Below are 14067 nucleotides of genomic sequence, written 5' to 3' on the forward strand. Positions count from 1 at the left end.
CATCATAGAAAATTAAGACTCTTCTTCAAAAATAACTGATGGGATATATGTAAAACAAAATAAAGCTTCACCATGTATGTACTATGTAGTGTACTGCACTTGTACCCCAAAGCTATTTTAATAAACAGAAGCACCTGCAGCAAGTTTGGAAATTTTTTTCTTCAAGTAGTGAAAATACCATCCCGTTTCCTACAACTCCATGCCCTTTGCATTTCCTAAATTCCCAGCACTGGCCTGAGCTCACCAGTCAGTTCTATCAATGTGTCACGGAGTTACCTAGATAGATCTGTGCCCGTGACAGGGGGCCGGTAGGCTTGTGGGCCCCCCTCCCCCTTCACTTCCCGAGAAAAACGAAGCAGTGGCAACAATCTAAGAAGGAGAACTTATTTTACTAACTATGATGTTGAGATGCAAGATGACACGATACAATACAATCTAATTGGGAGTAAGTATAATAAACCAAATGGAATGAGGGAGAGAGAGCGAAAGAGCGATAGAGAGGGAGAGAGAGAGAGAGTGAGAGAGTTTCCGAAACCGAAAGCCTTACTTGATGAAGGCGCCCGGCTTGGAAAGCACACCCACTCCTCTCCCGGCAGCAAGCAAAAGTGAAGAAGCACCGCGCGCAACCAGATGACGTATCTTCCGTGATGCGTCTTCCTTCTCTGACCGTGAGGTCCTCTGGGATACGTAGTTCTTCTCTTTTGTCCATGATGTTATGATGTGGAATACCAATAGCGAAGTTACAAAACCATGACACAATGAAAAAAGACACTGAACAAACATCCGGAGGTGGAGGACCATCAGTGACATCTGCTGACCAGCAGCCTCCTGCTGCCCAGCATCTAGCAAATGAGATCTGCCCTCCAGTCATTTCACTCTGAACTGGTCTCACTCTTCTATCTGAGAGTATATTTCACAAAACAAATCTAAGAAAGTAATACATGTAAATTAAATGTTTTACAATCCAGACTTCCATTCTGTAGCTGGCTACAAAGTTCAAGTCAAATCTGTAAGGACATGAAGCCAACACTGCACTGGTTGGAGCTGTAATTCTACTTCTTGCCAGCCTCTTGTGAGCCCTTCCCAACCCTTTCACCCCTCTTTTCTCTAGGAAGGCCATTCATAGTGATTGAGATTTTATCTGTACTTCAAGAGGTGTCCTCAGATGGGGGTGTTTGGCAAGGTCTTAATATTTGCACAACCTGTAACCCAAACACCATTTTAATCTCATGCACACACAGTGTTCTCCTTCTCTTAGTAACATTTCTAGCCACAGTCCATGCAGAGCTCCTGCAGGAGCACCCCAAGCCAGAGCTGCAGCCCATGTGGTGTGGCTGGTGGGGTAGGGGAGCTGCTGCCTGTGGGACCTGTGTGGAGCAGCGCCTGAAGGGAGAGCCCCATGATACAGAGACATGTTGGAGCAGTGGTTGGAGATTTGCAGCCTGTGGGAAGCCCGGACAGGATCTGTTCAGGAAGGGTGGTGATCTGTGGGAGGGACACCAAATAGAACAGGGTGGAGAGTGACCACGAAGGGAAGAGATATGCTAACTCTTCAGCTATGAGAGATTTTGCACAGAATAAAAGAATTTTCAAGGTAATACATGTAGCCAGAATCTTGGAGATGAGGTTTTTATCTTTGTTACATTTTTTATTTGTTGAATTATCACACAGAAAATCATCAGTGATATATACAACAAATGCACACATATGCATTTACATAATTTTGAATCATATTCTTGCCTAAGTTATTGTTCAGTGATGATAAGTAGACACATCTTTATAACACCAGGCATTGACATTTAAGAATGTCACAGTGCACTGTAAACAAGGATGTATTACACCAGCACAAGCAATACTCATTTCACGTCATACCATATCAACACCACTCCTCAAGCTTTTTTTTTTTTTTTGGCTCCAGGCTTGGCCCTTTGTGTTGCTCTAAAAGATGTGGTTACTGACCCAGAATCCTCTGTCTCCTCAGCCACAAGCATAAAAAAAATCCAAGACAAACATACACTGCATGTTGCATTAATTTATTCCTGCCATAGGAATGGAGTATTACGCATAACAGTAAATCAATTTGCCCTCATTGCAGAAGAACTGTAGAAAACTGGTAGGAGCTTCAGCACACTGCAAACACAAAGCAGTGGGGCTCTCATTGTTACCTATGTTCCACTCTTTGATATGCATCAGCTCTTTATCCTGTCTACCTTGCCACCTCGCATATTGTTACAAGGTGGTGAAGTTCTCTCAGTGAACACAAATTTCACCGAGGGTCTACTGGAAAGTCTACTTTCCAGTCTTCTTTCCAGTAGGGTCTACTGCTTAAAACTATCTGCATTTGTTAGAAATATCCCTATATGCAGAATAAGTAAAATGCTGACTAACTCAGTCAAAAATTCTGACTGAATTAAGTCATGCATATATACTCGGTGCTAGTAAATCCCTTCCTAAGGAAACTGTGAGTGGTAGCAAAAGTCAAAGAGATGAAAGTTCTGCAACCAATCTAGTTACAACAAAAGAGTTGGAATTTGACTACAGGCATTTCTGTTCAGTTTGCTATCTTCTAGAAAGTGGAGTGTGAATTTCAGCTAGAAATATACAACAACACAAGGAAACAACAACACCAAGAAATGTTCACAAGGTGATCAGCTTCAAAAGAGTGTAGAACCGGAATCCAGTGCCAAATGAAGAGAAGAATGTCCCAAGTAAAGATCTTTTGTCAGTTCAGAAGATAAGTAATTAGATGTCAGAAAACCTTTCTGCACGTGTATCAATTATAGAATCATAGAATATCCCAAATTGGAAGGGATCCATAAGGATCATTGAATCCAACTTCTGGCTCTGTGCAAGACTATCCCAAATAAATGAAACTGTACTTCTGAGATCATTGTCCGAACACTTCTTGAACTCTGGTAGACTTGGGGCCATGAGCACTGCTTGGAGGAGCCTGCTCCAGTGCTCTTTATTTTGCAGTTTTCTTCTTTTTCTTTGTTTTAGGGTTTTTTGGATTTTTTTTTAAGCATTCTTTTTGATAGACATATCTTTGTCAGCTTTGACCAGCCCCAGCTTTGGTATAAGCTTCTGCAATTCTTGATGAGCAGGTGGAGTGTAGAACACGGCAAAGATTTATGAGATCTGACATCTAAGCCCAGCTATTTCAGCTATTCCTGGAACCTGTTTCTTCATTTCTCCGTTAGCTTTTTTTTTTTTTTTTTTTTTGCCATGCTTTGCTCAAAATGTCATCCATTTAGGTTAGTATTATCCATAGAGTGACCTGTCCACCACAAAAGTACAGTGGAGACCTACACTTAAGTAAGACTTCCAGGTATAAATACTTCATAGCAACAGCATAAATGTAAGTAGAATGAGCCTGGACATAGCCTGATTCATTTCCTTTGTGCTTTTGAGATATTTCAGAGATGTAGGACAGAAAAGACACAATGTTCTTCTTTGAAACAAGGAGAGTTCCTCTGTAAACTTTTCTGATAATTCTAAGAGTGCGCACTTTAGAAGAGGATGAATGTTCAAAGGGGTAAATAAGATTTCAGTTTTCCACAGGACGGTGTTATTATTTTATCTTAATTATTTTCCTGAAAGGAATTGTAAGTCACGGTTGCTCCCCTTGAGGTAGAGAGAAGCCCCAAAAAACTGTCTACTACAGACACAGTGAGACTGGATTGGGTTGCTTGGTGAACAGAGTCCTTCAGAAATAACGTTGTAAAAATTGTATCATATAGTAAAAGAAGATGCATTGTCAGTCAGAATTTCACTTGTCTGTCGTGAAAGATAAATGTCAGAATTTATCCTTGAACTACGTTTATTGTATTTCTTGTACCTCCTGCACCAAAGGTCCTTCATTATTTTCACAAAATAACTTCTAAACTTCACTCCAATAAATGCATAGAGTACAGGGTTCAAGCAACAGTGTAAAAATGCTATGGTCTCAGTGGTATATTTTGCATAGGCCATTATATTGTCAGAGTCACAAGATTTCTCTGCCTTGCCCATGTTTGCAACTGCCATGAGAAGAACAGTGTTGTAGGGCACCTGGCAAACTAGGAAAACAACTACAATTAATACAATCACATTGATTGCTTTGTTTCTTTTGGAATTCTGGGCCTGTTGTAAGGACTTGACAATGAATGCATAGCAAAAAATCATGAATACAAAAGGTATAAAAAATCCAAATCCCACTTGTAGACACAGCAGCAGTGATTTCAGGACAATGCTGTCAGACGTTTTGTCAAATCTGTGATCGCAAATCTGGGTTTCATTAGTGGCAAAATCATAACTTTCACTGTATAGAAAAGAGGAACTGGAGATTAAAATAGCCGATGCCCACACGGCCAAACAAATCAATTTACTGTATGCGAGCGTTCTTGCCCTGAGTTTAAATGACTTTGTTGCCTGTACAATTGCAATGTACCGGTCCACACTGATAAAGGCCAAAAGCAGCATGCCACAGCTGAAGTTGATTGCATAGATACCTTTGGCCATTTTGCAAATGAAATTACCAAAAATCCATTTGTCAGCAGCATAATTCACTGCCCACAGCGGGAGAGTCAGCACAAACAGTATGTCCGCTATGGCCATGTTGAAGAGGTACACATCCGTCATGGACTTGGTTCGTTCGTATAACGCAAAGGTCATCACTACAAAGATGTTACCAACTAGGCCGACAATACAAATCAGCGAGTATGCAACTGGCAGGAACACTTTTGTGAAGCTCCTGACTTCCGACTTGGAACAAACTGTTGAAATTAGAGAAGCATAGTCTGTATCAAAAAATTCTGTGGTACCAAAAACTGTCTGTAAAAAAAAAAAAAAAAAAGAAAAGATCAACAGTCAACTCATAGGCATTAATCCCTTCTATATATGGTTTATCGTTTAAGTACTTACAGTACTCATTTTGCTAGTGCACTTCTGAGAAGGAAATAAATGTGGAGAAGAGTTTCAGAATGCTCTCCAAAGATTTCTGAAAAGGAAAAAAAAGTTGAATTGGGAAAACAGCACAAGAAATGTGAAGAAGCAGAAAAACATTTGGAAATGGAACTTGCTTTCCAAGAAGAATCAGCTCACATCAGCTGTATCAACAAGACACAGAATCTCAACAAAGCTCACATCTCTGCAGCACAGTGTACACTTATGGAACGTGGGTGGTTTGTATCAGTATCATTAAGAGCACCATCTTACATTCTTAGAGCTTATAAGAGCTGAATGAGAATATGTGTCCTTTGGTTCACACTCACTTCACTCCTCAGGAAATTTGAATAAATCAGATTTCACTTTCAAAAATGCAGTATGACAGTTTAAATCAGTGTACTGAGATAGACATAGAAGAGTAAGCAGCAGAATCTAGCATCATACTATACTCTATACTCCATAACAATATGCACTGTTTTAACTTCTTTATATATGTGTGTGATAAAGAAATATTATTGATTCTCTTTTACAGAGAAGAAACCCAAGCATGGAGTCTTTACAGTAAGTATTCACTTGAGAGGTTCACTTTGGCATACCTGTCCCTCCCTCCCCCCAACATCACTTTTAAGAGTGCTCATCACTGTGCAGGATTTCAGTTATGTAGAGCCAAATCCATTGACTGTGATTGCAGTGAGACTCAACTTCTGCAAATCAGACCACAGGGTCTAAAGTTTTGACTTTAGATGGATAAAATGGGGAACATGCCATTGGTAGGAGCATGCCATTGGAGGCCACAAGCACAAAGCTGGGTGTTACTTGCTTAACCTCACACAGGAGCCCACAGGCAGGAAATCTAGATCTGCAGACACAGCCCAGATATTACAAGGAAGCTGGGAGAGAGAAAGGACGGTACAGTCTTCACTCTCCAAAGGCATAGCAAGAATCAGTTTCCATGTGACTCAAGTAGGGAGTCTGGCTCATGTTGGAGGTTTTCAGATGGGTAAGAGCATCTGAAGCACGTTGTATAAGCATCACAGCTTCTCTGGCTTTCCTGTCTTTTAAATAAATCTTTAACCACCACTCCAACTTCCCCTGTGAGCTTTTCAAAGCTGATTTTTAGAAGCTGCGGGGGTATGACAGCCTGAAAGCCCTTGAACACCTTCTGAAGCAAGCTTTAACAACCTGAAGTGTCCTCTCTGAAGTGCAGAGGCGTATAAGGCAAGCTGTTAAGCCATACTGTACACCGGGGACTGTGGACCCTGATCTGTCTTCTCTGAGCTACCTTAGTCTGCAGCTGCTGCTTCCCCCTCCTCTGCCCCTGCCAGCCACATGCCCATTCACGGTGTCTCTGTTACCCCTTGCACTGCCTGTACCAAATGGTTACCTGTCTAGATTATTATTTTAGGGACTGTTATTTTACTGTTGAATAGATATATAAAAAATACATGAATAGGAAGACATACTTTCCTTGGATATAAAAGTAATTCTTGAATATAAAGCATAAATGAAATAAAAAATTGTGAAGGCATTTAGAAGGTAGGGGGTACACTTGTTTCCTGCAGGCTGTAAGCACAGGTTCTCTATATCCCTAAGAAATTCAGTGGGGCACCACCAGCTACACATTTCTTCACAGCAGGACCAACAAAAGCCTCTTAAGGCTGGATGGTACAAGAGGGTAGACAAAAACTCAAACCGAAACCAGAATAGCAGAGATCAGATTTAGAACCCGATTTAAATCTCTTGAGCTTATTTCCTTTTGAGAATTTTAAGTAGAATTCACCGAAGTTGTAAGGAAGGTGCACTGACTGCAAAGGAAGCTGAATCATAACTACAAACTTCCCGATTTAAATCTCTGCAATAGTCTTTCAATAGGCGTCTTTACTTTGCATTAATATATTAGGGAATATTCAAAAATAAATTTCCATATATACAGGAGTGAGGGTGATAGGGTGTGTTTTAATATTGTTTATCTATTACATACAGGCACATCTATGCACATGCACACAAACATACTTCTGAACATTAAATGTCATATAAGCCCTCTATTTTCCCCTCTATCTACGTTAACATTTCCTTTAGCTATAAAAGCAATACGTGAGTACTCCAAAGTAAGACTGAACTACAGTCTTAAGTATGAATAGGTTATTTGGAATTATAAGACAATGACTGAAGAAAGACCTCAGGGAAAAGATGGATTTTTGTAGGGAAAAGATTTCTCAGCAGTTGGAGGAAATCAGAAAGTATTAATCAAGAATTACTTACCGTTACAAGCACCCTCCTGCAAATGTATGTGTTTTTATGTATTCATCATGCGTGCATGCATTATATATAATCTATTTTAGCACTTACCAGATTTAAAAATGGTCTGTAGGTCAGACGATGTTGCACGACTCTGTTACATTCTTCTGCGGCTGGCTAAAGCACATTTACAATCAGCCTCAATAGAAGTAAGCTTTGATTTAAAAAACAAGAAATAACAGCAATAGTCAAAGGTATGGAGTTAAATTGAAATTATCACCACTTCCTCCTGACAAGCAATAACCTGCTTTTTTTTTACGTAAAGGAAATTATTTAACCTTATCTGTGCCAGAGACATGCAAGGTGGAAGGAAGACACTGAATAATTGAATGAGACTACCTATATAATAACTCTATTAAAAAAAACAAAAAACTGAACCAGCATTGGAATCATTAAAAGTAAAGTGTTAAGATGATCTTTAAAGGTCCCTTCCAATGAAAATTATTCTGTGACCCTTTGATCTGTTTAGGTCTCCTGTTAAAGTTAATTGAAATGAGAAATGAAAATACTTCATTTTATGATTCATTAATTTTTTAAATATATATATCTCTATTTCCAGGCTTTAGCTCTTGATTGCAGTTTAGATCAGTAGGTAATTCATAGAGAAAAGAAAAGTGAAAAAGTATATTCTTTCTTCTTAGTTTACAAATTGTTTTTGTGAGTGTTCAGTTGAGCCTTGTTGCCTCATTAGAGGCACCAGATAGTATTAATACAGGCAGTCTTTTAAGCTATGCTTAAATTAATAGATCGTAGAGAAATACAGGATGATAGATATCTTGCTCCTATTTTCTTTCAGAACAGAGTATACCACAATGCAAGTATGGTGCTGTGTTCCAAGAACCATAACCAGGAAATGAAACAAAGATGTCACTGGGTGGATTTAGAAATAAGTTACCATCGTTCGTGATCAATTAAGCAGGCATATTGCATTTTCTTGAATGCGTGTTTTCATTGGATCCACGCCCTTGGATTCAGCTATAATAAAATCCCAACATATTTGCATGAATCACCAGCATAACACATTGATACTTCCAAACCCTGAAATGAGGATATCATTTTTCCTATATATTAATGTGTATGTTGACACACCCATGGATGTTTAAATTATTAATGCTGAAAAAATATCTTTGCTGCAAAAAAGGTGTGAAATCAATCAGGACTGTGACTCAACTAACTTCAGTGGACTCAATAAAAAATAATTTGGACTTCTTATTGCTATTTGGAACAAAGCACTGCCTCTCATCTCAAATGTGGGGAAGGTTAAGATTAAATCTGTAAAATAATTGAGCTCTTGAAATATGGTTCAGTAAAGTTCAACGTGTGGAAGAGTGATTTAAGAGTTTCAGTGCAGAGAAGTTGATTTAAAGGCAGAAAATGAAGAGAAACATTTGTAGCAGACCATGAAGATCATCTCCATTACAAATTTCCATTGATAAATCAAAATAACAACCGCAGTTATAGGACCAAGTTGCAGCAGTGGTCAAAAGACTTGTTGATCTGTGGTGACTGGATGGGCATGAAAGTTGGAGTTTTAGATACCACATGTGATTCTGTTGCTCACTGGATACCTGGGACATCTTTTAGAGATCTGTCATTCTTCTTTAGTTGCCTATGACCCTGTATTTCTTTTCAAATGCATTGGTATTAAATTATAATGTCCTAAGCAGCCAGGAGGCTGTTCTATCTGGATGTTACAGAAGAAAAACACACACAAGAATTCAAAGAGAGATTAGGCAAATGCAGATCTAGGAGGCTTGCAGAGGTAATTATTCCTAATAGCTTGCAGGAAGCCCCTAACAAAGTGGCATGGTTGGAAACAGACTCCTGAAAGCTGCAAGGATATCCCAGGACAAGAGCCACGAGGCAGACGTTCTCCACCCCAAGTGCTTGCATCTAGCCATCTTCAGAAGTAAAACGTGGCCTTGAGTGGATCTTTGGTCTGTGGAACCGTTCTCAGCATTCTCAGCAGCCACCATACCCAGCCACGTGTCCCAGCTTGCTCTGGAGCCACCCAGGTTCAGCAACTCACAGTAGGTGCAGAAGGACACCTATGTTTCCATTGGCCTGCAACGCTCATCAAGTAGAGCTGAGCTGTGGGTCAGTGCTAAGGGCAGTGTGGAGGCAGAGGTGTGAGCAGAGAGGATATATGAGCAAGGATGCAGTGGAAGACGCACACCCATTGCAATGGCAAGCCGCCCAAACCCTGCGACTCTTTCGAGACATCCTTAATCACAGTAACAAACTACTCCTCACCACATAATTTATTTCATAACAATTCTCATCATTAAAGCCTTGGGAATTTTCAGGCCACTCAATTCACCTTATCCCTTTAAGTATGGGATTTTACTTTAAAAACAAACAAACAAACAAACACATTTTTGTATTGTTCCACTAACTTGCTGTTATTTGCATTTCAAAATGTCGTAACAGAAGTTATCTAATTAAGATGATTCACATTTCATATGAGGTTCCTAAGGTATTTTCTGAACTTTCTTGGAAAGAAAAATGTGAGTTTCATTTCTAATTCTCCTTTCCATCTAGTGCTGTGAGAAATAGTACATTTACTTTTGATAACCCGAAGTGCTTATACCTCTTGTAGTAACACAGCTATACATGACAGCTTAGATCTTGCATACAGATAACTCATTTTCTGCCTAAATACTATTTGAACTAAACCACTGATTTCTGCTCACTGTGTTTGACATTTTGAAACACGTTCCCCAGTCCTGTTAAAAACAGCACATTCAGAGCAGGAGCACATTCTGTGTTGGTGAAGGGACTCACAGGCAACCCATTCCTCTTTGGGACTTCAAGTGCTTCTTTCTCTTATCTCTGGGACTGACAAGACAGATCTGAGTCTCACACACAAACTTTGTACAAAGACAAATCTAGCCTAAGGCAGTCATGTAAGAAGCAAATAAAAAGTAATGGAAGTAGAAAAATTTATCTATATTACAAAATTGGATGCGACTACATGTCGCCAAAGAAGTCTATCACGATTGTACTCCATATTCAAAGAAGCACGTCTACTAGTAATAGCTTCCAGCATCTCTTTCAGACAACAGCCTGCATTTGGAATGCTAACAGTTTAGTTTGGAAAACAATTGAATACTATCAGGTGTATTTCACAGAATGAGACTCGGCATAATGAGTTGGCTTGTTTAATTAAAAGATAAATCAGAATTTCAGATTATCCACTACAAAAATGATTTCTCAATTTTTTCCATATTCAAGAGCTTTTTAATTTCATTGTGTCTCGTGCTTTTGCCTGTAATAAATTCAATATTTAGCAAGAATAAGTCTTCCAGAAAGTGAAGAATTAAGTCCATTCAGGTTAATGCCCAAATTACTACAAGATAGCTAGCGCAACTTACCTCCTTAGCACATTTTCTTCTGACCCAGTTACACAGCTCAGACAGCCTTTCTTGCAGACACTTTGTGCTTCGCCTTCACACTGTGGCAAATGGAAAGAGTATTTTCTTTTTAAGACATCTATTTGAAAATCTGCCTGGTATGCAAATGAAGCCCCCACATCTAACTAGTTTTTGCTTGTATGTTAGAGCTCTGAAAGGAAATTTACTCTCGTTTAGCTAATACGGTTACTGTGGTTTCTCAAATCTCACCACGTGTTAGTTTTCTGCCACCACTAATTAAGGAAAGAAAATATTGAAACATAAGGAAAACACTGTATGAGTTATCCCAGAATCCACGTGTTTCTTCTGGAATGACTCAGGATGTTTTTCTAATTCTAAAATACTCACACATATTGCACCCCATTTCTTCCTGTTTTTATGTTCATTCAGTTAATCTAAGATCAATTTAGTGTGATTCAAAAACCTAGCCACCAGCTGAGGTCCTGGCCTCTCCAAAAGTCTGTCAGACCACAAAATGTAAACTATTTTTACATTCAGGTTGCTTATATTAGCTGTTCATTTTTTAATTAAAAAAAATATCATCACATATTGTCAGTATGTTTTCTCATGATTTTCTTTAAGATTTCTTCCGTCTGTTTGCCTCTGGCTTTCTGCTCCCTCTGACCTTTTTCTGTATTTGGTACTTCTATATTTAGTTTTTTTTTGTTTTCTCTATTTCTCCCTCTTTTGTTGTCTGGATTTTCTATTCTTCTTTTATTTCCATCTCTTGTTTTCATCCTCATCATTTCTCTCCAGCATTACATCTTGTAGCACTACTCATGTGCTTCCCCCTTAATCTTTTTTCGTGATATTTTTGGCTTCAGTCCCATCTGATTCCATCCATCTACTCATGTCTTCTTGTATACTATGGGTTGCCAAGGTCCCACCTAATAACCCAGTACAGGCATCCATCAAGGTTTTAGTTGGGTATCTGTCAAAACAGTCAGAGAAGACAGAGCTTTGGTAAAGCCTTCTACATGGTTTAGTCAAATGACTGAATAGGAGATTAAATGGGTATTGATGGTTACAGAGCACTTGAGAAGTTAAGGGGCTGCATAGCGTTCAGGTCTCACCCCTAGCCCAGTATGTATGCCTGTATTTGTGAAATCTCACAGACTATTCGTTTTTGTCCATCAATGTACATGCTATTTAGTTTGAAAATGGAGACTAAAAAATAAATAAATAAAAGGATGGGAAACAGTTTGTGGTTCATGTAAAAATGGTAAAGAATCAGAGGTGATCTCTTATGTCAAGTCTGGAATTCTCTGGAGGAGGTGCACAGTCATACTCAGAGCATTTGTCCGCTTCATGGCAGCCTTACTTCTTACAACAGCCTTCCTCCTAACTGAGGTAGGCATGGAAGAAGCACAAAGAGCTGTAAGTGTGTCCTCCCATTGATAATCACTGGATTCAGAAAAGCTTGTTAAAACAATTTATTTTCTGAAGATCATGTTGATGGAAATTAAAGTTTTAAGCAAACCAATTTGAAAAATTGTGGATTTTTTTGATGGAAGTTTGGGTACATAATATGCCAGTTTAGGAAAAAAAAAAATAACCAACACAAAAAACAAACAAACAAAAAGTCTAACAGGTGAGTTAATCTATTGTTGCTCATTCTTTTATTCTCTTTTGTAGGCTGAGGTTACATGTCAGATTACACTTCCTCTTAGAATAGAGAAAGTAGGCAATGAGTAATGTCATTCTATAGCCTAAGGTCTTGTGAAAGTCTAGACTGAAAAAGGATTGGGAATCGTAAGGTTTTAGAAAGGAAAGGGGCAACTGACTGAAGATGCCAGGAGCTCATAATCTGAATTACCTACCTTTTCTGCCCATGAGAAAGTATTGCATTGACTGGAAAATAAATGCTCATTCCTGGAATCCCGAAGAAGAGAGTAGCACCAGTCCAACCCCTTACTCGCCACCACTTCTGTAATGTTTTGCATACACAGACATTTTGTAAATGTCTTTTCTGAGGTCATGGAGAGGGCAGCTGTCTACATAAGTGTCTCCCCTCAGGAGATGTACATATCAGAGGTAGCCATTACAACATTCTTTGACCCCACCTGAGTTAATGAATCCATGAAACCTAGCCCACATTACAAGACTTACAAAATATGTCATTATGACACCAATCTTATGACAGCGGCAGTACTGAAAGGCTTAAAAGCAGACTCTTCTTAAAATGGATCTGAATTTTTTTTTGAGTGAAATGTGTTGGTACAATGGAGGCAAAATATTGTTAAATATTTTCGAATAACTGCTGCCCTTTAAAGCAAATGGTGCCCTGCAAAAAGTTCTGCTGAATTCATGACTAATTTACATTAAGCTGTGGAGAACACGTGAGTTTCTGTATTAGAAATGCTGAAAGCACCACGAAAAGAGAGAAGTAGAGTTAAATGTGCAGTCGTTGACATAATTTCTATGTTTTTGATGCTGTAGTCAGATGATACCCTTTGTGGTAATGTTTTTTTCTTGCTCGCTCACTCGCACGCTCTCTGTTTCAGGTCTCATTGAAATGACTACCAAAGTAGTTTCTCAAAGCATGTCATCAGACTGTACTCCCAAGCACTGACATTTCAGCCTTAGTATGTTGAATTCATTGACCTGATTTCTTTTTAGAGTTGTACATTCTTTGTATGACTGTATTTACAAGACAACCACACCATGGAATGCCCCAGTCACCTCTGTTTCCACAGCAGTAGCCTTCATGGCCTTAGTAAGCGCTAAAACCTAGAGTTTAAAAGGTGTTTATATACTAATTATGCAATTAGTTTCTTAGCATGGAAATTTTAAGACATCTGCGATCCTGGCTCCCATGTAAAACCACAAATTCTAAAATGGAAGAATGAAATGTGTAGTTGTGTCTGCACAATATGCAGTCCCTGGGTGGGCTGGATACAGCTCAAAGATTTCTTTCCGTCTGCGTGGGCCAAGACGCAGCACGTGCTTTTCAGCAAATGGACTGTGATTTTCCCTGTCATAAAGACAGATTGGAAGGCTTGCCTGGCCACTTCAATGAGAGAAGTCTCCTGTCAGTCAGCTGACAAGACAGAAAGTGATCTGTTTGTTGGGAAAGGTACATGATTGTGTCAGTCTGATAATCACTGTCCCACCCATAAGCATCACCCAGGCGGATCAACACTGTCATTTAATTTGGGCTGAACAAAGAAAGAAGACAGCATACATAAGAAAGGGGTGAAAGGCAAAGCAAAAAAGGACAGTGCAAAAATAGAATTCAAGGGAGGCATTGTGTAGTGGGGAGAAAGGGAAATAAAGACGTAAACACTAGCTGAGGGCAAATTACTCCCCCATATTATTTGCACACCATAATGCAAGATGTAACCACTAATGCCAGCAACAATCTAAGGCAACTCAGGCAAAAACTCCCATAAGAGATTGCTCTGCAAGGAGGAAAATCTCTTCCCAGATC

The 14067-nt window shown here is 39.2% G+C and overlaps 1 protein-coding gene across 8 annotated transcripts; it reads right to left on the reverse strand.

The window, feature by feature from the left end:
• Positions 1 to 1622: 1622 nt before the first annotated feature.
• CCR6 (C-C motif chemokine receptor 6) lies at positions 1623 to 10682 on the reverse strand. Of its 8 annotated transcripts, none has more exons than XM_040697326.2 (5): positions 10599 to 10682; positions 7276 to 7341; positions 5743 to 5816; positions 4903 to 4978; positions 1623 to 4812 (listed from the first exon to the last, which is right to left on the reverse strand). In XM_040697326.2, the coding sequence occupies exons 4-5, from the start codon at positions 4909 to 4911 to the stop codon at positions 3733 to 3735; spliced, it is 1089 nt and encodes a 362-aa protein (XP_040553260.1). In that variant the 5' UTR covers positions 4912 to 4978; positions 5743 to 5816; positions 7276 to 7341; positions 10599 to 10682; the 3' UTR covers positions 1623 to 3732. The 8 variants fall into 8 exon arrangements, with proteins under 8 accessions (XP_040553260.1, XP_040553258.1, XP_015139609.2 ...); XM_040697324.2 differs by having other exon boundaries at positions 7276 to 7378; NM_001398176.1 differs by lacking the exon at positions 5743 to 5816 and adding an exon at positions 8120 to 8199 and having other exon boundaries at positions 3237 to 4812; positions 7276 to 7378; positions 10599 to 10671.
• Positions 10683 to 14067: the final 3385 nt, after the last annotated feature.

Source organism: Gallus gallus, chromosome 3 (genome assembly GCF_016699485.2).
Source record: "Gallus gallus isolate bGalGal1 chromosome 3, bGalGal1.mat.broiler.GRCg7b, whole genome shotgun sequence".
Taxonomy (NCBI): domain Eukaryota; kingdom Metazoa; phylum Chordata; class Aves; order Galliformes; family Phasianidae; genus Gallus; species Gallus gallus.